Source organism: Heterodontus francisci, chromosome 4 (assembly GCF_036365525.1).
Source record: "Heterodontus francisci isolate sHetFra1 chromosome 4, sHetFra1.hap1, whole genome shotgun sequence".
Lineage (NCBI taxonomy): Eukaryota > Metazoa > Chordata > Chondrichthyes > Heterodontiformes > Heterodontidae > Heterodontus > Heterodontus francisci.
In genome coordinates this window covers 3,671,583-3,695,565 of record NC_090374.1, presented here as the reverse complement: position 1 = coordinate 3,695,565, position 23,983 = coordinate 3,671,583, and the positions used below count along the sequence as shown (strand labels likewise).

At 46.5% G+C, this 23,983-nt stretch overlaps 1 protein-coding gene across 8 annotated transcripts in view; it reads left to right on the top strand.

Moving 5' to 3' along the window:
- The window catches only part of cplane1 (ciliogenesis and planar polarity effector 1), a 306,978-nt gene that overhangs the window by 117,196 nt on the left and 165,799 nt on the right, over positions 1 to 23,983 (top strand). For all 8 annotated transcript variants that reach the window (XM_068029092.1, XM_068029085.1, XM_068029087.1 and 5 more), the window contains exons 23-27: positions 1,216 to 1,380; positions 3,249 to 3,357; positions 7,079 to 7,400; positions 10,257 to 11,187; positions 14,320 to 14,483. In XM_068029092.1, the coding sequence (XP_067885193.1) occupies positions 1,216 to 1,380; positions 3,249 to 3,357; positions 7,079 to 7,400; positions 10,257 to 11,187; positions 14,320 to 14,483 (1,691 nt within the window). The remainder of the gene's footprint in view (positions 1 to 1,215; positions 1,381 to 3,248; positions 3,358 to 7,078; positions 7,401 to 10,256; positions 11,188 to 14,319; positions 14,484 to 23,983) is intronic.

Below are 23,983 nucleotides of genomic sequence, written 5' to 3'. Positions count from 1 at the left end.
CCCAGTGTGTTCAGTGCAGCAGAGTGTCAACAGATACATTAAGCCATGGAGATGCAGCACAAAAGGTTGGCTTAATGTTTTCTGACTTTCACTGAGGTGATACAGAGCAGGTTCACACTGCACTGAATAGGGCAGATACTGATTGAAGGGAAGGAAACAAACGGTCCAAGTCTATGAGCACATATTCACATTGGGAGCTCCCAGTGGCTCCCTGTCTGTGCTGCAGGACGCTTGAGGGGGCAGCAGTTGTTATCTTTGTGAGCCACTTTGTAATATTTAATGCAATTCCTTTGCCTGCACCCCCCACCCCCCCCAATCCCACCTTTATGTTCACTAAGCTGCCCTGACAGACTCAGCTGGGTCAACATGGTTCACCAGTAGATGTGGCTCCCCTTCCTTTTGCCCCAGTGGATCGCCACCTGGCCCCAGCCCCCAGTGGATCGCCACCTGGCCCCGGCCCCCAGTGGATCGCCACCTGGCCCCGGCCCCCAGTGGATCGCCACCTGGCCCCGGCCCCCAGTGGATCGCCACCTGGCCCCGGCCCCCAGTGGATCGCCACCTGGCCCCGGCCCCCAGTGGATCGCCACCTGGCCCCGGCCCCCAGTGGATCGCCACCTGGCCCCGGCCCCCAGTGGATCGCCACCTGGCCCCGGCCCCCAGTGGATCGCCACCTGGCCCCAGCCCCCAGTGGATCACAATTTCCTCTTTTTATCTGTGGTAGATTACAATCCCCTCCTTGACAGACCTGCTGGTTGGGTCGATGCTTGCAGAACCTAGTGGGTCATTTTCCCAGTTGCCATTGAGCAGTAACCTCTGGCCACAGCTGAATTCCAAGCCCCTGGGAACTGCCTACGCCAGAGTGCTAGCTGGTGGAGAGTGTTTAATATAACTGTGTCCTGATAGCCTGGTATTTTCATAACAGTTAATGGCATTTCATTCTTGGACAGTACATTTCCACCAGTCAGTTTGTTGGTCACTGCCTTGAGGGCAATTATGGATGGACAATAAATGCTGGCCTTACCAGCTGCACCCACATCTCATGAACAAATGAAGGAAAAAGAAGGGTTTCTAATGTATTTTGAAAAATGAGGAACACGTGACAAAGTTCCTTTATATAAAATGGTGTGTCTAGTTAGGTGCTACTAACTAGGTAGACAATGGACTTAGCTACTGATGTCAGTTACATTTATACTGCTGAGTTTGATGTCTTCTCAGGATTATGAGGTGGCAGCAGAGTATGATGCTGCTGTGGTTGACCATTGCCTGACTTCCCTGGACTGGGCCTGTCGACTGCTGCCCTTCGCTAGGTTCATGAATGTAGAAGAGCTTATACAAGACCTCATCCTCAGCTTGGTTAGTGAGCTGCCTCCAATCAGAAAGGTAGGAGCATGCATCTGAACAAAATGTGATGAGTGTACTGTGGGTCACTGGGGGAGGGCAGAGTGAGAGAGTGGGACACCCTGGGGGGAAGGCAGAGCGGGCAGGACATTGCAGCAAGAGGCCTTCAGAGGGTGTCTTAGGCCCAAAGATCTACAGCTGCTTCATCAATTCATCATAATGTCAGAAGTGGGGATGTTTGTTAATGATTGCACAGTCCATTTGTAACTCTTCATAGAATGAAGCAGTCCATTCCTGCATGTAGCCAGATATGGACAACATTCAGGCTTGGGCTGATAAGTGGCAAGCAGCATTAGCATCACACAAGTGCCAGGCAATGACCATCTCAAACAAGAGAGAATCTAACCATCTCTCCGTAATGTTCTAACGGCATTACCATTGCTTCAACATACTGGGTTTATCATTGGCCAGAAACTGAACTGGACCAGCCGCATAAATACTATGGCTACAAGAGCAGGTCAGAGGCTGGGAATTTTGCGGTGAGTAACTCACCACCTGACTCCCCAAAGCCTATCCACCATCTGCAAGGCACAAGTCAGGAGTGTGATGGAATATTCTCCACTTGCCTGGATGGGTGCAGCTCCAACAACACTCAAGAAGCTCAACTCCACCCAGAACAAAGCAGCCCGCTTGATTTTCACCCCATCCACCACCTTCAACATTCACTCCCTCCACCACTGATGCAGCAGTGTGTACCATCTTCAAGATGCACTGCAGCAACTCACCAAGGCTCCTTCAACAGCACTTTCCAAACACGCAAACTTCTACTGCCCAGAAGGACAAGGGCAGCAGATGCATAGGAACACCACCACCTGCAAGTTCCCCTCCAAGCCACACAGCATCCTGACTTGGAACTATATCACTGTTCCTTTACTGTCATTAGGTCAAAGCTCTAGAACTCCTTCTCTAACAGCACAGTGGGTTTACCTGCTCCACAAGGACTACAGCGGTTCAAGAAGATGGCTCACCACCACCACCTTCTCAAGGGCAATTAGGGATGGGACAACAAATGCTGGCCTAGCCACCATCACTCACATCCCGTGAATGAATAAAAAAGAGAGACAGCCTGGGTGGAGGTGAGAGAGAGAGACGCACACACCCTTAGGGGAGTGTAGGGGAAGAGAGATACTCTGGGGGAGAGGGGAGAGCGAGAGTGAGATCCCGATCCTGGGGAGTAAGCTGGGCCATGGGGGCAATGTTTCCTGTAAGCTCTGCACCTGCAAGGATGTGTGGCAACCCGGAACGTACCACTCACATGTCCCCTTTAAGATACTGCGTGTGCCTGGCAGCGCAAAAAAACTGCAAAGGAACCTTGCATTGAAATGAACAGGCTGTCCACAATGGACAAAATTTAGTAGGGATGTTGCCAGGGTGTAGGGGGTCGGGAGAGAAAGATACCTTGGGAGAGGTACAGGCAGAAAGAGACTGGTAGGGGGAAGCACAGGGAGTGTGCGACCCTGGGATTGGGGTGGGGGTGGGGGGTAAGCAGAGGGAGTGTACAACCCTGGGGGTTGTTGGGGCCACAAGAAAGCACAGGGAGAGTGCGACGAAGGGGTTGAGTGGGGTGGTGGGGGTTGCAGGGGACAGAGGCACATGGAGAGAGAGAGACCCTGCGGATGTTTGGGGTGGGGGCAGAAACACAGGGAGGAAGAGACCCTGTGGGGAGGAGCACATGGGGGGAGAGAGAGAGAGACCCTTGGGGTTGGGGGAGAGAGCCAGCCCCTGAGGGTGGGTGCAGAGAGCATGAGGCAGTGGCACAGTGGGGAGGAAGGCAGGAGGCTTGTATTGTGGGAATATGTTGCAGCACACTTTTCTTTCTGCCTGACATGCCTGCTTCCTGTTGGATGTAGGTAGCTGAAATCCTAGTCAGGGCCTTTCCTGATGTCGAAGACGTTCGGGTGCCTCTGAGGGACAAACATCACGCACTGCAGCAACGCCTACGTCACAGCACAGTGCAAGGTAAGGCAATCCAGCTTACTGTTACCGCTTGAGCAGTCAGCCTCCTCCTATGGGGTTATCCCCCTTTACTCGGCAGTGCAGATGGGGTGAGTAATAACTCTCGGGGTGTGATTCTATGATGGATCTTTGAGCTGGACTGAGGAAGAACAAGTTACGTTTATTTGGCCTCTTTTACTCAATAAAACATTCCAAGGTGCTGCATAGGAGAAGTATCAAATGCAATTTGGTCCCAATTCACATGAAATATTAGGACAGATGACCACGAGCTTGGTCAAAGAAGCTTGTTTTAAGGAACGTCTAAGAGGAGGACAGAGAGGTAGAGAGGCAGCGAGGTTTAGAGAGGGAATTCCAGAGCTCAGGGTCCAAGCAGCTGACAGCACGGCTGCTGCTGATGGAGCAATTAAAATCCGAGGTGAGTAAGAAACCAGAATTGGAGGAACACAGAGTTTATTTTATTTTTATTTAGATATACAGCACTGAAACAGGCCCTTCGGCCCACCGAGTCTGTGCTGACCATCAACCACCCATTTATACTAATCCTACATTAATCCCATATTGCGACCACATCCCCACCTTCCCTCACTTCCCCTACCACCTACCTACACTAGGGGCAATTTATAATGGCCAATTTACCTATCAACCTGCAAGTCTTTGGCTGTGGGAGGAAACCGGAGCACCCGGCGAAAACCCACGCGGTCACAGGGAGAACTTGCAAACTCCACACAGGCAGTACCCAGTATCGATTCCGGGTTGCTGGAGCTGTGAGGCTGCAGTGCTAACCACTGCGCCACTGTTCTCGGAGGGTTGTAGGACTAGAGGAGATTACAGAGATAGGGAGGGGCAGGCCATGGAGGAATTTAAAATCGAGGATGAGAATTTGAAAATAGGAGCAGGAGTAGGCCATTCGGCCCTTTGAGCCTGCTCCGCTATTCATTATGATCACGGCTGATCATCCAACTCAATAACCTGTTCCTGCTTTCCCCCCATATCCTTTGATCACTTTAGACCCAAGAGCTATAACTAGATCCTTTTTGAAAACATACAATGTTTTGGCCTCAACTGCTTTCTGTGGTAGCGAATTCCACAGATTCACTACTCTCTGGGTGAAGAGATTTCTCCTCATCTCAGTCCTGAAAGGTTTACCCCGTATCCTTAGACTATGACCCCTGGTTCTGGACACCCCCACCATCGGGAACATCCTTCCTGCATCTACCCTGTCAAGTCCTGTTAGAATTTTATAGGTTTCTATGAGATCCCCCCCCTCACTCTTCTGAACTCCAGCGAATATAATCCTAACCGACTCAATCTCTCCTCATACGTCAGTCCCACCATCCCAGGAATCAGTCTGGTAAACCTTCGCTGCACTCCCTCTATAGCAAGAGCATCCTTCCTCAGATAAGGAGACCAAAACTGCACACAATATTCCAGGTGTGGCCTCACCAAGGCCCTGTATAATTGCAGCAAGACATCCCTGCTCCTGTACTCGAATCCTCTCGCTGTGAAGGCCAACATACCATTTGCCTTTTTTACCGCCTGTTGCTCCTGCATGCTTACCTTCAGCGACTGGTGTACGAGAACACCCAGTTCTCGCTGCATATTCCGCTCTCTCCGTTTATAGCCAGATAATAATCTGCCTTCCTGTTTTTGCTACCAAAGTGGATAACCTCACATTTATCCACATTATACTGCATCTGCCATACATTAGCCCACTCACTCAACTTGTCCAAATCACCCTGAAGCCTCTCTGCATCCTCCTCACAACTCACCCTCCCCCCCCAGTTTTGTGTCACCTGCAAATTTGGAGATATTACATTTTGTTCCCTCATCTAAATCATTAATGTATATTGTGAATAGCTGGGGTCCCAGCAGCAATACCTGCGGTACCCCACTAGTCACTGCCTGCCATTCAGGAAAATACCCATTTATCCCTACTCTTTGTTTCCTGTCCGCCAACCAATTTTCTATCCATCGCAATACACTACCCCCAGTCCCCGGCACTTTAATTTTACACACTAATCTCTTAAATGGGACTTTGTCGAAAGCCTTTTGATGAGGTTCCCCCTCATCGACTCTACTAGTTCCATCCTCGAAGAATTCTAGTAGATTTGTCAAGCATGATTTCCCTTTCATAAATCCATGCTGACTCTGCCCGATTCTACCACTGTTCTCTGCTATAAAATCTTTGATAATGGACCCAAGAATTTTCCCCACAACTGACATCAGTCTGACTGGTCTATAATTCCCTGCTTTCTCTCTACCTCCCTTTTTAAATAGTGGGGTTACATTAGCTACCGTCCAATCTGTAGGAACTGTTCCAGAGTCTATAGTATCTTGGAAAATGACCACCAATGCATCCATTTTTTCTAGGGTCACTTCCTTAAATACTCTGGGATGCAGTCCATCAGGCCCTGGGGATTTATCGGCCTTCAATCCCATCAATTTTCCCAACACCATTTCTCTACTAATACTGATTTCTTTCAGTTCCTCTCTCTCACTAAGCCCTGTGTTCCCCAACATTTCTGGTATGATATTTGTGTCCTCCTTTGTGAAGACAGAACCAAAGTATGCATTTAGTTGGTCAGCCATTTCTTTGTTCTCCATAATAAATTCCCCTGTTTCTGACTGTAAGGGACCTACATTTGGCTTCAGCAATCTTTTTCTCTTCACATACCTATCGAAACTTTTACAGTCAGTTTTTATGTTCCCTGCAAGCTTACTCTCGTACTCTATTTTCTCCTTCTTAATCAATCCCTTGGTCCTCCTTTGCTGAATTCTAAACTGCTCCCAATCCTCAGGTCTGTTGTTTTTTCTGGCAAATTTATATACCTCTTCCTTGGATCTAATGCTATCTCTAATTTCCCTTGTAAGCCATGGTTTGGCTCCCTTTCCCGTTTGACTTTTGCGCCAGACAGGGATAAACAATTCTTGCAGTTTATCTATGCGCTCTTTAATGTTTGCCATTGCCTATCCACCGTCATCCCTTTAAGTAACGTTTCCCAATCCGTCATGGCCAACTCGCGCCTCATACCTTCGTAGTTTCCTTTACTAAGATTCAGGACCCTTTTCTCAACTACGTCACTCTCCATCTTGATGAAGAATTCTATCATATTATGGTTGCTCGTACCCAAGGGTCTCGCACCACTAGATTGTCAATTATTCCCCTCTCATTACACATTACCCAGTCTAGGATGGCCTGTTTTCTAGTTGGTTCCTCAACGTATTAGTCCAGAAAACCATCCCGTATACACTCCAAGAATTCCTCCTCTATGGTATTGTAACTAATTTGATTTGCCCAATCTATATGCAGGTTAAAATCACCCATAATTACAGATGTCCCTTTATCGCATGCATCTCTAATTTCCTGTTTAATACCATTCCCAAGATCAGCACTACAGTTTGGGGGTCTATATACAACCCCACTAACGTTTTTTGCCCCTTAGCGGAGCGGGATCCAATGTAGGTCAATGAGCACAGGGGTTAAGGGTGAATGCAAGTTAGGACATGAGCAGCAGACTTTTGGATGACCTCAATTTATGCAGGGTCGAAGATGGAAAGCCGGCCAGGGGTGCGTTGGAATAGTCAAGCCTAGAGGTAACAAAAAAATCAAGTAGATTAGGGTTTCAGTAGTAGATGAGCTGAGGCAGGCTTGGAGTTGGGTGGTGTTACATAGGTGGAAGTAAGTGTTCTTGGTGAATACTGAAGCCTTTGTTTTGTTTCACAGGCCCTGATGGAGAGGAGATGATGTCGGTCTTGCTGCACGAGCTGTATCGACAGAGAATAAAAGTGCTGAAGCGGACAGTGCAGAATATTGGTCCCACTGAACAGCACATTTGGGAACGGAATGAAGAGGGTTTGAGGGACCAGCAGGACCAGCCGTATGATTGGTTCTCCTTGGGGATGAGTCTGAGTAGAAGCTCTTTGACAGACACCAGCAGAGGCCAGAACCAGGGTGATGGGGACACAACAGACGATATGTCGGTGGAATTCCAGGATCTGAGCGAACAGCAGGATAAAATTCAGCAGCAGATGGGCACCAGTCACAGGTAGTACATGTGGGCCATGCTAATGTGGGGATGGAGGATACCTGGGATACCCAGTTAACAAATGAGAATTCCCAACTAAGAATGGATGTCAGGGAAACCTTTGTACTCAAATGGTAATCAAGTAATGGAATAAATTACCAGGAAAGGGAGGGAGATGGGTCGGTGGAATTGAGGGATAGGGGGAGAAGGTGCGGTTGAGAAAAATGGGCAGAGGGTGGGCGGTTGGGGGATGTGGGGAGAAGGTGGGTAGGTGATTGAGGAATCTGGGGAGTCGGTGGAATTGAGGGGAAGGTAGGTTAGTGGGGTTGGTGATATGGGCAGAAGATGGAAAGATGGGGTTTGGGTAGGTGGGGTTGAGGATAACGGCAAAAAGTGGATCAGTGTGTGTGTGCAGAGAGGAGCACAGAGCTGAGTATTTTACTCATTCATGGGATGTGGCATTGCTGGCTAAGATAACATTTATTGCCCGTCCCTAATTGCCCTTGTGATGGTGGTGGTGAGCTGCCTTCTTGAACTGCTGCAGTCCTTGGGGTGTAGGTACTTCAACAGTGCTGTTAGGAAGGAAGTTCCAGGTTTTTGACCCAGCGACAGTGAAGAAATGGCGATATAGTTCCAAGTCAGGATGGTGTGCGACTTGGAGGGGTACTTGCAGGTGGTGGTGTTCCCATGCATCTGCTGCCCTTGTCCTTCTAGGGGGTAGAGGTTGCAGGTTTAGAAGGTGCTGTCTAAGGAGCTTTGGTGTGTTGCTGCAGTGCATCTTGTAGATGGTACACACTGCTGCCACTGTGCATCGGTGGTGGAGGGAGTGAATGATGATGGTGGTAAATGGGGTGCCAGTCAAGCGGGCTGCTTTGTCCTGGATGGTGTTGAGCTTCTTGAGTGTTGTTGGAGCTGCACCCATCCAGACAAGTGGAGAGTATTCAATCACACTCCTGACTTGTGCCTTGTAGATGGTGGACAGGCATTGGGGAGTCAGGAGGTGAGTTACTCGCCGCAGGATTCCCAGCCTCTGACCTGCTCTTGTAGCCACAGTATTTATGTGGCTGGTCCAGTTCAGTTTCTGGTCAATGGTAACCCCCAGGATATTGATAATGGGGGATGCAGGGATGGTAATACCATTGAATGTCAAGGGGAGATGGTTAAATTCTTTCTTGTTGGAGATGGTCATTGCCTGGCACTTGTGTGGCACGAATGTTACTTGCCACTTATCAGCCCAAGTCTGGATATTGTCCAGGTCTTGCTGCATTTGCTAGGGCTCTTTGATGCCATACTCGGTCAAATGCTGCCTTGATATCAAGGGCAGTCACTCTCACCTCACCTCTGGAGTTCAGCTCTTTTGTTCATGTTGGGACCAAGGCTGTAATGAGGTCAGGAGCTGAGTGGCCCTGGCGGAACCCAAACTGAGAGTCAGTGAGCAGTCTCAGGAGACAAGGGATTTTAGAGAGCCTGCATTAGCGAAGTTGGGCTGGTAAGTGGCAAGCAGCATTTGCTCCACACAAGTGCCAGGAAATGACTATCTCCAACAAGAGAGAGAATTGAACTATCTTGACTTGCTATTCAACAGCATTACCATTGCTGAATCGCCCACCATCAACATCCTGGGGGTTACCATGGACCAGAAAGTGAACTGGAGCAGCCACATAAATACTGTGGCTACAAGAGCAGGTCCACGACTGGGAATTTCATAGTGAGTAACTCACCTCCTGACTTCCCAAATCTTTTCCACCATCTGCAGGGCACAAGTCAGGAGTATGATGGAATACTCTCCACTTGCCTGGATGAGTGCAGCTCCAACAAGAGGCTTGACATCTTTCAGGACAAAGCAGCCCACTTGATCGGGACCCAACCACCACCTTAAACATTCACTCCCTCCACCAGCAGTGCACAGTGGTTGCAGTGTGTACTATCTACAGTGCACTGCAGCAACACCTCACCGAGGCTCCTTGGACAGCACCTTCCAAACCTGCAGCCTCTACCACTTAGTAGAACAGGGGCAGCAGACACATAGGAACACGACCACCTGCAAGTTCCCTGACCAAATCACACACCATCCTGGTTTAAAACTATATCGCTGTTCCTTCTCTGTCACTGGTTCAAAATCCTGCCCTAACAGCACAGTTGGGTGTACCTACACCAGATGGACTGCAGCGGTTAAAGAAGGCAGCACCTTCTCGAGGGCAATTCGGGATGGGCAATAAATGCCAACCTTGCCCGCGATGCCCACATCTCATGAATGAATACAAAAAGATTTTTAAAAATTGGATCCTTGGCTTTATAAATAGAGGCACAGAGTACAAAAGCAAGGAAGTTATGCTAAACCTTTAGAAAACACTGGTTAGGTCCCAGCTGGAGTGTTGTGTTCAATTCTGTGCATCGCACTTTAGGAATGATGTCAAGGCCTTGGAGAGGGTGCAGAGAAGATTTACTAGAATGGTACATGAGGAACAAAAGTAAAATAGTGCAGATGCTGGAAATCTGGAAATGTTCAGCAGGTCAAGCAGCACCACTGCGTTAATGTTTCATGTCTGACCTTTCATCGTGAAAGGTTGATAACCAAAGGACACAGATTGAAGGTGATTGGCAAAAGAAGCAGAGGTAATTAGGAGGAAACTTTTTAGCATTGTTAAGTTGTTGTGATCTGGAAAACAGTTTCAATAATAACTTTCAAAAGGGAATTGAATAAATACATGAAGGGAAATCATTGACATGGGGAAAGAGCAGTTGAATTGGATCGCTCTACTAAAAAGCCAGCACAGGCCCAGTGGGCTGAATGGCCTTCTTCTGAGCTCTATCATTCATTGTATGCTCAAAAAATGTGTAACTGAGTGCAGCAGGAGTTTTATTCTGTATTTGCAGGGTCGCACAGTCCAGTCCCCACAGGAACTCAGCCAGCAGGGACAATGGTCCAGACTACCGGAAAGCCGGGAAGCCAGGAAAGAATGGGGGGTCAGAGCTTGCCGCACCTTGCCTGCCTGTGGTTGCCTCGTGGGAGTTTGAGCGTGATGACGAGGAGTATGTGAAGTTCCTAGAGCTATTCCTGAGCTACCTGTTGGAGAGAGACCAGATAGTGAATGAAGTCCCTGGTGTCCCACTCCTGACCTGCTGCTCGGGCTACCTGATGGAACAGGAGCTGAATTCATTGGCGTTCCAGGTTCACACCACTCTAAAGCGACGGCAGAGCAGGACGAGAACTGCCGCAGGTGTCTTCAGAGCAAAGAGCTGTTCTCGCTTAATGTGTGAGACGGATCGGAACGTGAAGCTGGGCTGTGGGCGAGGATCGAATCCCCCAGTCTCCTCACTCACTCAAGGGGTGTTCCACTCCTCTGTCCACTCCGAAGTGTTGCCAAATGAAAACAATATCTACAGTTATTTTCCTGCTGTTGGAACTCGGGGCAGGGCGAGGGGCAGAGGCTTGTTTGGGTTAAAACTGCACTCTTTGCCCAGTCAATTAAATGTGGTCCGGCACTGGTCAGCTACCCCTGACCCTGCCTGTTCCACCGAGGGGCCTGCAAGGGCAGACCACAGCCCCTACCTGTCAGCGCTCACTCTGTCAGGAGAGGACCTCACCCCTGAGCTGGAAGTCAGATTCCAGGGCACAGCCAAACTCCTGGAGTGGATGATCCGATGGTCTGAAAGGAGGCTGCTCTGTGGCCCTCAAAAAGTGGAAACGTTAGTGGACCACGGCACCGCCATACGGGTCAAGACTTCAGTGCCTGCCATCCTCCGCTCCCTATGGCTACTGGACAGGGACCTGGGGGCCAACACACTGGATAGCTGCAACTACAGGGTATGTTACTGTATGGCTTTCCCCTCCTGATTTCTCCCCTACTGTCTTGAAGGACTGGCTTTTGCAGGGATGGGTTCCAGACATCCTTCAGTATGTCACCCAGATAAATTTCCTTGCTGTGTGAGCCTAGACTCCGAGCATTGGCAGGATAATCACCCACGGAGATCACCATTGTCTTTCTCCCCATGTTCAGACAAAAAGCGGTGTCAATGGATAGAATCACAGAATTGTTACAGTGCAGAAGGAGGCCATTCAGCCCATGGTGACTGCACCAGCTCTCCTAATGAACATTTCACCTAGTGCCATTCTCCCCATATTCCTGCACATTCTTCCTTTTCATATAACTGTCTAATTCCCTTTTGAATGCTTCAATTGAACCTGCTTCCACCATACTTGCAGGCAGTGCATTCCAGACCTTAACTCCTCCCTATATGAAAAGGGTTTTCCTCATGTTGCTTTTGCTTTTTCTACCAATTACTTTAAATCTGTGACCTCTCGTTCTCGATCCTTTCATGAATGGGAACATTTTCTCCCTACCTACTCTGTCCAGACCCCTCATTATTTTGAATACCTCTAGCAGATCACCTCTCAGCCTTCTCTTCTCCAAGGAAAACAGTCCCAGCTTCTCCAATCTATCTTCAGAACTGAAGTTCCTCATCCCTGGAACCATTCTCCTGAATTTTTTCTGCACCCTCCCCTCATGTCTTTCCTAAAGTCCGACATCCAGAACTGGACACAATACTCCAGCTGAGGCCAAACTAGTGTTTTATACAAGTTCAACATAACCTCCTTGCTCTTGTACTCTATGTCCCTATTACTAAAGCCCAGGATACTGTATGCTTTATTAACCGCTCTCTCAACCTGTCCTGCCATCTTCAGTGACTTATGCACATATACACCCAGGTCCCTCTGCTCCTGCACCCCCTTTAGAATTGTACCCTTTATTCTATATTGTCGCTCCATGTTCTTCTTACCAAAATGAATCCCTTCACATTTCTCGGCATTGAACTTCATCTGCCACCTGTCTGCACATTCCACCAACTTGTCTCTGTCCTTTTGAAGTTCTACACTATCCTCCTCACAGTTCACAATGCTTCCAAGTTTTGTATCATGCGCAAACTTTGAAATTGTGCCCTGTACATCAAGGTCTAGGTTATTAATATATATCAGGAAAAGCAAAGTCCCAACACTGACCCCTGGGGAACTCCACTACAAACTTTCCTCCAGCCTGAAAAACAGCCATTAATCAAATATACAAACTGGGTGGTTTTATTTTAATTTTAAAAAGTCAACAGATGAAACTCTCTGCCGAACAAAGGCGATGGAGGGGTTCCTCCAGCCTGAAAAATATCCATTAATCATTACTTTTTGTTTCCTGTCACTCAACCAATTCCGTATTCATCTTGCTACTGTCCCTTTTATTCCATGAGCTAATAAGTTTTCTCACAAGTCTGTTGTGTGTCACTGTATCAAATGTCTTTTGGAAGTCCATGTCCATGCGGGAGGCGATGGTCTCGTGGTAATGTCCTGGACTAGTAATCCACAGCCCAGGCTAATGCTCTGGGGACATGGGTTTGAATCCCACCATGACAGATGGTGAAATTTGAATTCAATTAATAAAAATCTGGAATTAAAAGCTAGTCTAATGGAGACCATGAAACCATTGTCGATTGTTATAAAAATCAGTCTGGTTAGGGAAGGAAATCTGCTGTCCTTACCTGGTCTGGCCTACATGTGACTCCAGACCCACAGCAATGTGGTTGACTCTTAAATGCCCTCTGAAATGGCTTAGCAAGCCACTCAGTTGTCAAGGGCAATTCGGGATGGGCAACAAATGCTGGACTTGCAGGTGACGCCCACATCCCATGAAAGAATAGGAAAAAAAACACATCAACTGCATTGCCCTCATCAGGATAGTCATCAGGAACACTGGCCACCTGTTTAGACCAGCACAGACTTGGTATACAACCTGGCATTTACTGGTCCGCAGTACATAGCATCACAGTGGGTGCTCCCTTCCCCTCCCCCCCTTCCCTCGCCCTCTTGTCTATTCTCTGAATCCTTCCTCTTTGTCACACTGATTCTACTTCTACCTGTTCATTTCTCTCCTCCCATTCACTCTAACTTTAGACACTGACCTTTAGACCATTCAGCTCAGTAGAATATCAGCCTGCAATTTTGTGGCTCTGAAGGCTGCTGAGGCCCAGTAGTGCTGTCACTGAGGCCCATGCACTGCTGTCACTGCAGATTTCCTTTATTCCCAGGATATGAGCAAGGCCAGCATCTTGCTGAGGGAAGTTGGCGGGCACTCCTTAAGCCTGTTAATTTTATAACTGTCAGGGCAGAAGGGGAGCCTTGTGATGCTCAGTTGATGTCAGCTGTGGCTCACTTGGTAGCACTCTTAGCACAGAAATCAAGGCTGACACTCCAGTGCAGTACTGGGGGAATGCTATCAGAGGTGTTATCTTTTGAATGAGATGGTTAATTGAGGCCCCGTTTGCCCTTTCAGGTGGAGTAAATTTATTTAGTTATTTAGAGATACAGCACTGAAACAGGCCCTTCGGCCCACCGAGTCTGTGCCGACCAACAACCACCCATTTATACTAACCCTGCAGTAATCCCTTATTCCCTATCACCTACCGACACTAGGGGCAATTTATAATGGCCAATTTACCTATCACCTGCAAGTCTTTGGCTGTGGGAGGAAACCGGAGCACCCGGGGAAAACCCACGCAGACACAGGGAGAACTTGCAAACTCCACACAGGCAGTACCCAGAATTGAACCCGGGTCGCTGGAGCTGTGAGGCTGCGGTGCTAACCACTGTGCCACTGTGCCGCCCTCACAATCCCACAATTTTGAAGAAGAGCAGGGGAGTTCTTCTCGGTGTCCTGACCAATATTTATCCCTCAATCAACATCACAAAAACATTCCTGTCTGTGGGAGCTTCCTGTGTGCAAATTGTCTGCCCTGTTTCCTTCATTCCAGCAGTGACTACACTTAAAAACAGAATCCAATGGCTGGAAAGTGCTTTAGGATGTCCTGTGCTCGTGAAAGGCACTATATAAATGAAAGTCTCTTTTTCTCATTCTGAGCTATGCTTTATTGAATTATTGTAATGTCTTGTTTGCAGGATTCTGAGAGACAGTTCATTGTGGGCACTGTGTACCAGCCCGAGCAGCCCAGGCTGAATTTGGACAGGGAGAGCAGTGTGGATACAGGCTACCCTGGATCTTTGGGGACCCCTGTCTTGGGTTTGGAGCCTAGTATTGAAGGACATGTTGGACCTTTCATACAGTAAGTCTAGACGATTATCACAAATGTGGCAGAGTTACTGATCTTAAGGAGGGTCCAATGAACCCTCCAGAAGCAAGGCTGAGGGCCTTGAACATTTAAGTGCTGTGGTGATTGAGTCCATGAACAGTTATGAACAGAATGTGACATCTGTAACTTCTGCTTCTGCTTTAGTTGTGTCACAGACTAGCAACATGGACAGGGTGAAGAGGCATGTTCCCAAGTCTACCTCAGCCGGAGTGGGAATTGAACCTGTGCTGTTTGTTACTTTGAGCCACATGCTAGCCTTCTAGCCAACTGAGCTAACCGGCCTAACATAGAGGAACTTGGAGCCATTTGTGTTAAAGAACACTGATGGTGGAGGAAGTGTCCTTGATGCTTATCCCATTCAAATAAAAGAACATTAGAAATAGGAGCAGAGTAGGCCATTCAGGCCCTTGTAGATCAAAATTCTGTCTAACTCGGCCTTGAATATATTCAGTGATAGGGGATTCGATCGTAAGGGGAACAGAGAGGCATTTCTGTGGCCGCAAACGAGATTCCAGGATGGTATGTTGCTCTCTGGTGCTAGGCTCAAGGATGTCACAGAGCGGCTGCAGCACATTCTGAAGGGGAAGGGTGAACAGCCAGTGGTCGTGGTACATGTCGGTACCAACGACATAGGTAGAAAAAGGGATGAGGTCCTGCAAGATGGATTTAAGGAGTCAGGAGCTAAATTAAAAAGCAGGACCTCAAAGGTCGTAGTCTCAGGATTACTTCCTGTGCCACGTGATAGCGAGTATAGGAACAGGAGAATAGACCAGATGAATGCGTGGCTGGAGAAATGGTGCGGGAAGGAGGGATTTAGATTCCTGGGACATCGGGACCGGTTGTGGGGAAGTTGGGACCTGTACAAGCGGGACGGGTTACACCCAGGCAGGACCGGAACCAATGTCCTCGCAGGGGCGTTTGCTAGTGCTGTTCGGGAGGATTTAAACTAGAACGGCAGGGGGATGGGAACCTGAGCAGCGAAACTGAGGAAGAGGAAACAAGGATAGAAACGAAAGACTGGAAACAAAAAGACAAAAGTGGAAGGCATAGAAATCAAGGGCAAGAAACAAATAGGGCCATAGTGCGAAATAATGCTAAGATGACAAAGAATATTAAAAAGACAAGCCTAAAGGCATTGTGTCTCAATGCGCGGAGTATTCGCAATAAGGTGGGCGAATTAACCATGCAAATAGATGTAAATGGATAGATATAGTTGCGATTACGGAGACATGGCTGCAGGGTGACCAAGGATGGGAAACGAACATCCAGGGGTATTCAATATTTAGGAAGGACAGGGAAAAAAGGAAAGGAGGTGGAGTAACATTGCTAGTAAAAGAGAAAATCAATACAATAGTGAGGAAGGATATTAGCTCAGTGAATCCTGATGTGGAATCTGTATGGGTGGAGCTAAGAAACACCAAAAAACTTCTGTTTCAGTTTGAATCTCCCTCTTGCAGCAGTCACACAGCCTGCAGCCTCCAACCTCTGCACACAGCCACAGTCAGCTGCACCTCGTTGATTCACTCAGGCTCCCAAATCAGAGAGCAGCCAATTCCCGTTTTTTTTTAACACCAAGGGGCAGAAAACATTGGTGGGGGTTGTATACAGACCCCCGAACAGCAGTGGTGATGTAGAGGATGGCATTAAACAGGAAATTAGAGATGCATGCAATAAGGGTGCAACTGTAATTATGGCTGCGTTTAATCTACCTATAGATTGGGCAAACCAAATTAGCAATAATACTGTGGAGGAGGAGTTCCTTGAGTGCGTACGTGATGGTTTTTTGGACCAATACGGTGAGGAACCAACTGGAGAACAGGCCATCCTAGACTGGGTATTGTGTAATGAGAAAGGATTAGTTAACAATCTTGTTGTATGGGGTCCCTTGGGGAAGACCATAACATGATAAAATTCTTTAGTAAGATGGAGAGTGAGAGAGTTAATCCCGAGACTAGGGTCCAGAATCTAAATAAAGGAATCTATGAAGGTATGAGGTACCAGTTGGCTATGATAGATTGGGGAACATTACTTAAAGGGTTGACAGTGGATAGGCAATGTCTAGCATTTAAAGAGCACATGGATGAATTACAACAATTGTTCATTCCTGTCTGCCGTAAAAATAAAACAGGAAGGGTATCTCAACTGTGGCTTACGAAAGAAATTAGGAATAGTATTAGATCCAAGGAGGAGAAATATAAAATGGCCAGAACAAGCAGCAAACCTGAGGATTGGGAGCAGTTTAGAATTCAACAAAGGAGGACAAAGGATTGATTAAGAAGAGGAAAATAGAGTATGAGAGTAAGCTTGCAGAGAACATAAAAACTGACTGTAATAGTTTCTATAGATATGTGAAGAGAAAAAGATTAGTGAAGTCAGATGTGAGTCCCTTACAGTCAGAAATGGGGAATTTATAATGGGGAACAAAGAAATGGCAGAGCAATTAAATACATACTTTGGTTCTGTCTTCACAAAGGAGGAAACAGGAGGAACTGCATGAAATCAGTATTAGTAGAGAAATGGTGTTAGGGAAATTGATGGGATTGAAGGCTGATAAATCCCCAGGGCCTGATAGTCTACATCGCAGAGTACTTAAGGAAGTGGCCCTTGAAATGGTAGATGCATTGCTGGTCATTTTTCAAAATTCTATAGACTCTGGAACAGTTCCAACAGATTGGAGGGTAGCTAATGTAACCCCACTATTTAAAAAAGGAGGTAGAGAGAAAACAGGGAATTATAGACCAGTCAGCCTGACATCAGTAGTGGGGAAAATGCTAGAGTCCATTATAAAAAATGTAACAGCAGAGCACTTGGAAAACAATGACAGGATCGGACAAAGTCAACATGGATTTAAGAAAGGGAAATCATGCTTGACAAATCTACTGGAATCTTTTGAGGATGTAACTAGTAGAATAGATAAGGCAGAAGCGGTGGATGTGGTGTATTTGGACTTTTAGAAGGCTTTCGATAAGGTCCCACATAAGAGATTAGTGTGCAAAATTAAATGGGATTCGGGGTAAGGTACTGACATGGATTGAGAATTGGTTGGCAGACAGGAAACAAAAGAGTAGGAATAAACGGGTCTTTTTCAGAGTGGCAGGCAGTGACTAGTGGGGTACTGCAGGGATCAGTGCTAGGACCCCAGTTATTCACAATATAAATTAATGATATAGATGAGGGAATTAAATGTAATATATCCAAGTTTACAGATGACACAAAGCTGGGGGGGAGTGTGAGCTGTGAGGAGGATGCAGAGAAGCTGCAGTGTGATTTGGACAAGTTGAGTGAGTGGGCAAATACATGGCAGATGCAGTATAATGTGGATAAATGTGAGGTTATCCACTTTGGTGGCAAAAACAGAGGCAGATTATTATCTGAACGGTGATAGATTGTGAAAGGGGGAGGTGCAGCGAGACCTGGGTGTCCTTGTGCACCAGTCGCTGAAAGTAAGCTTGCAGGTGCAGCAGGCAGTTAAGAAAGCAAATGGTATGTTGGCCTTCATAGCGAGAGGATTCAAGTACAGGAGCAAGGATGTCTTTCTGCAATTGTACAAGGTCTTGGTGAGACCACATCTGGTTTATTGTGTGCAGTTTTGGTCTCCTTATCTGAAGAAGGATGTTCTTGCTATGGAGGGAGTGCAGCAAAGGTTCACCAGACTGATTCCTGAGATGGCAGGACTGACGTATGAAGAGAGATTGTGTCGACTAGGCTTGTATTCACTAGAGTTTAGAAGAATGAGAGGAGATCTCATAGAAACCTACAAAATTCTAACAGGACTGGACAGACTAGATGCAGGAAGGATGTTCCCGATGGTGGGGGAGTCCAGGACCAGGGATCACAGTCTAAGGATAAGGGGTAAACCTTTCAGGACTGAGATGAGGAGAGATTTCTTCACCCAGAGAGTGGTGAACCTGTGGAATTCTCTACCACAGAATAAAGTTGAGGCCAAATCATTAAATATATTCAAGAAAGAGTTAGATTTTGTTCTTAAGGCTAAAGGAATCAAGGAATACGGGGAGAAAGCAGCAACAGGGTACTGAGTTTGGACGATCAGCCATGATTGTATTGAATGGCGGTGCAGGCTCGAAGGGCCGAATGGCCTACTCCTGCACCTATTTTCTATGTTTCTAATAACTCAGCCTTCACTGCTGTCTGGGGAAGAGAATTTCATAGACTAACAGCCTCCAGAGAGAAGAAATTCCTCTTCATCACCGTCTTAAAAGAGACCACTTATTTTGAATATGTGGCGCCTGGTTCTGGATTCCATCCTCCTGAGAGAAAATGTATTCTCAGTATCCAACCCTTTCAGCTCCTCAGAATCTTATAAACTCCAATGTGTATAGGCCCAACCTGCTCAACCTCTCCTCATAAGACAACCCCTTGATCCAGGAAGCAACCTAGTGAACCTTCTCTGAAATGCTTCCAATGCAAGAATATCCCTCCTTAAGTAAGGAGAACAACACTGCAGTACTGTAGGCGTGGACTAACCGATGTCCTGTACAGTTATAGCAAGATTTCCCTACATTTATACTCCATCCCACTTGCAGTAAATGCAAACGATCCATTTGCCTTCTGTTACGACCGAGGTTGGAGAAGTGCACTGTCTTTCTCTAGTTCCACTTCTCCATGGGTCACAACATATATTTAAATGTTTTACCCAGTTACCAATACCGCCAATTATATACTTTATCTATATTAGTTTCAGAATAGAAATCCACCAACTAGGTTTCTTTAATCAACAACAGAATTATAAATTTGTTATAAAAGAAGACTTATTCAATAAAGATGCAAAGTTTAAAAGTTTATCAACACACAAGCTGAAATATGAAAGTATAAATATATTCCCTTCTAAATAACCCAACACAGACAAACACAAACACACACACACCGGTTAAAGAAAAAATAAAGAAGATCAACGTTACAAAAAAAAATTGTAATTCTTGAAGAAAAAAGGATAAATTATGAAATGTGTCAGATGATGTTCAGTCTGGCACCCTGGTACATGTAGACGGGTGTCACTAGACACATGCGGTTATCACTGGGATCTTCCTGGAACAGTTCTGTTCAGGAGATGCTGAGTAGTCTTGCAGGCTATTTGGGAGAATTACAGCATCAGTGGGATCAGCTATCACTGGATTCTGAGAAGATTTTTCAACACAGGTGGCAAAGGATGAGTTGGGTGACTTCTCTGTTCGCAGGATGCACACCAACTGCCCATTCAAACAGTTCAGAATCAAAACCAACTCCTGATCACCATAAATCTAGACAGGTGACTTCTCTAAACAACTCCAATAGCCAGCAAGGCTCCTGCTGTTTGCTTTGCTTAAGACATGTGACTTCCAGTAAGTGTTGGTTTTTAAACAAAGTCCCAAGTGTCCTTCCAGTGCCCCTTTAAAAAAAAAGCAAGTCCAGCATCTCCTCAGGTAATTTACGAGGTCTTTTGAACTCAAGTCCTCAAAAGTATTAATAATGGAAGCACATTCATGGCATTACCTAAGTACTTGCTGTACCTGCATGCTAACATTTTGTGCTTCATGTCCGAGGACACCCAGATCCCTCTTTCACGTATTCTGCAGTCTCTCTCCATGTAAATAATATTCTGCTTTTTTATTCTTCCTGCCAAAGTGGACAACTTCACATTTTCCCCCATTATACTCCATCTGCCAACCTATCTAAATCACTTTGCTGACACTTTGTGTCCTCCTTATAACTTGCTTTCCTACCTATCTTTGTATTATCCGTGAATGTGGTTTCAATACACTCACTCCCTTCATCCAAGTCATTAATATAAATTGTAAATAGTTGAGGCCTCATCACTGATCCCTGTGGTACTCCACTAGTTACAGTTTGTCAACCTGAAAATGCCCCATTTACCCACACTCTGTTTCCTGTTAGTTAGCCAATCCTCTATCCATGCTAATATATTACCCCCAACACCAGGGGTTGTTGTGTAGTAACCTTTTATGTGGAACCTATCAAATGCCTTTTGGTATTCCAAATACACTACATCTACTGGTTCCCCTTTATCCACCCTGCTTGTTACGTCGTCAAAGAATTGTAATAAATTTGTCAAACCTGATTTCCCTTTCATGAAACCATGTTGACTCTGCCTGAATGTATTATGATTTTCTAAATGCCCTGTTACGATTTCCTTAATACAGATTCTAGCATTTTCCTAATGACGTGTTGAGCTAACTGGTCTATAGTTTCCTTCTTTCTGCCGTGTTCCCCCTTCCCCCTTCTTTTCTTGAATAGAGGTGTAACATTTGCAGTTTTCCCATCTGCTGGGACCTTTCCAGAATCTAGGGAATTTTGCAAGATTACAACCAATGCATCCACTATCTCTGTAGCCACTTCCTTTAAGACCCAACGTTACAGGCCATCAGGTCCAGGGGACTTGTCAGCCTTTAGTTCCATTAATTTTCCCATTCCTTTTCTCTGGTGATAGTGATTGTTTTAAGTTTTTCCCTCCCTTTTGCCTCTTGATTTTCTATTCATGGGGTGTTTTTTTGTGTCTTCTACTGTGAAGACAGTTACAAAATACTTGTCCAAAGTCTCTGCAATTTCCTTGTTTCCCATTATTAATTCCCAGTCTCATCCTCTAAGGAACCAGCACTTACTTTAGCAACTGTCTTCCATATTATATATTTGTAGAAGCTTTAACTGTTTGTTTTTATTTCTTGCTAGTTTACTCTCACACTAATTTATCCCTTTTTACTTTTTTTTGGTCATCCTCTGCTGGTTTCTAAAACTTTCCTATTCTTCTGGCCTATCGCTAATATGTGCAGCTTTGTATACCTTTCCTCTCCTGTTGATACCATCCTTAACTTCCTTAGTTGGCCACAGATGTTGCATCCTTTTCAAAGAGTCTTTCTTTCTCAATAGTATGTATCTTCGTTGAAAGTTATGAAATATCTCCTTAAATGTCTGCCACTGCTTCTCTACTGTCTTACCTTTCAACTTATTTTCCCAGTCCACTTTAGCGAACTCTGACTTCATGACCTTGTAATTGTCTTTGGTTAAGTTTAAGACACTAGTTTCAGACCCAAACTTCTCACCCTCAAACTGAATGTAAAATTATAATGTTATGATCAGTCTTGCCTTTACTATGAGATCATTTATTAATCCTGTCACATTACACATTAGCAGGTCTAAAATAGACTGCTCCCGGGTTGGTTCCAGAATGTATTTTAAGAAACTGTCCCTAATATACTTTATGAACTCATCCTACAGACTACCTTTGCCACTTGGATTCATCCAATGGATATGAAGATTAAAATTGCCCATGATTGTTGCAGTACCTTTCCTACAAGGGGAGGCGGTGACGTAGTGGTATTGTCACTGGACTAGTAACCCAGAGACCAGGGTATTGCTCTGGGGACATGGGTTCAAATCCCACCACAGCAGAAGGTGGAATTTGAATTCAATTCATAAATCTGGAATTAAAAGCTGGTCTACTGATGGCCATGAAACCATTGTCGATTGTTGTAAAAACCCATCTGGTTCACTAATGTCCTTTAGGGAAGGAAATCTGCTGTCCTTACCTGGTCTGGCCTACATGTGACTCCAGACCCACAGCAATGTGTTTGACTCTTACATGCCCTCTGAAATGGCCTAGCAAGCCACTCAGTTGCACCTAATCACTACAAAGTCAATAAAAAGGAATGAAACCGGATGGACCACCCGGCATCGACCTAGGTACCGGAAACTACAACGGCAAACCCAGCCCTGTCGACCCTGCAAAGTCCTCCTTACTAACAGCTGGGGGCTTGTGCCAAAGTTGGGAGAGCTGTCCCACAGACTAGTCAAGCAACAGCCTGACATAGTCATACTCACGGAATCATACCTTACAGACAATGTCCCAGACACTGACATCACCATCTCCAGGTATGTCCTGTCCCACCGGCAGGACAGACCCAGAAGAGGTGGTGGCACAGTGGTATACAGTCAGGAGGGAGTTGCCCTGGGAGTCCTCAATATCGACTTTGGATCCCATGCCGTCTCATGACATCAGGTCAAACATGGACAAGGAAACCTCCTGCTGATTACCACCTACCGCCTTCCCTCAGCTGATGACTCAGTACTCCTTCATGTTGAACAGCACTTGGAAGCACTGAGGGTGGCGAGGGCACAAAATGTACTCTGGGTGGGGGACTTCAATGTCCATCACCAAGAGTGGCTCAGTAGCACCACTACTGACCGAGCTGGCCGAGTCCTAAAGGACATATCTGCTAGATTGGGTATGCGGCAGGTGGTGAGGGAACCAACAAGAGGGGAAAACATACATGACCTCGTCCGCACCAATCTGCCTGCCGCAGATGCATCTGTCCATGACAGTATTGGTAGGAGTGACCACCGCACAGTCCTTGTGGAGACGAAGTCCCTCCTTCTCATTGAGGATACCCTCCTTTGTGTTGTGTGGTACTATCACCGTGCTAAATGGGATAGATTTCGAACAGATCTAGCAAAACTGGGCATCCATGAGGCGCTGTGGGCCATCAGCAGCAGCAGAATTGTACTCAACCACAATCTGTAACCTCATGGCCCGGCATATCCGCCACTCTACCATTACCATCAAGCCAGGAGACCAACCCTGGTTCAATGAAGAGTGCAGGAGGGCATGCCAGGAGCAGCACCAGGCATACCTCAAAATGATGTGTCAACTTGGTGAAGCTACAACACACGCCGATCTGTGTGCCAAACTGCGTAAGCAGCATGTGATAGACAGAGCTAAGCGATCCCATAACCAACGGATCAGATTTAAGCTCCGCAATCACAGAATCACGGAATAATACAGTGCAGAAGAGGTCCTTCGGTCCATCGAGTCTGCACCGATGCATTAAAGACACCTGACTTGTCTACCTAATCCCATTTGCCAGCACTTGGCCCATAGCCTTGAATGTAATGACGTGCTAAGGGCTCATCCAGGTACTTTTTAAAGGATGTGAGGCAACCCGCCTCGACCACCCTCCCAGGCAGTGCATTCCAGACCGTTACCACCCTCTGGGTAAAAAAGTTCTTCCTCAAATCCCCCTGAAACCTCCTGCCCCTCAGCTTAAACTTGTGTCCCCTCGTAACTGACCCTTCAACGAAGGGGAACAGCTGCTCGCTATCCACCCTGTCCATGCCCCTCATAATCTTGTACACCTCGATCAGGTCACCCCTCAGTCTTCTCTGCTCCAGCGAAAATAACCCAAGCCTATCCAACCTCTCTTCATAGCTTAAATGTTCCATCCCAGGCAACATCCTGGTGAATCGCCTGTGCACCCCCTCCAGTGCAATCACATCCTTCTTATAATGTGACGACCAGAATTGCACACACTACTCCAGCTGTGGCCTTATCAAAGTTCTATATAACTCCAACATAACCTCCCTGCTTTTGTAATCTATGCTTCTATTGATAAAGGCAAGTGTCCCATATGCCTTTTTCACCACCCTATTAACCTGCCCTTCTGCCTTCAGAGATCTATGGACAA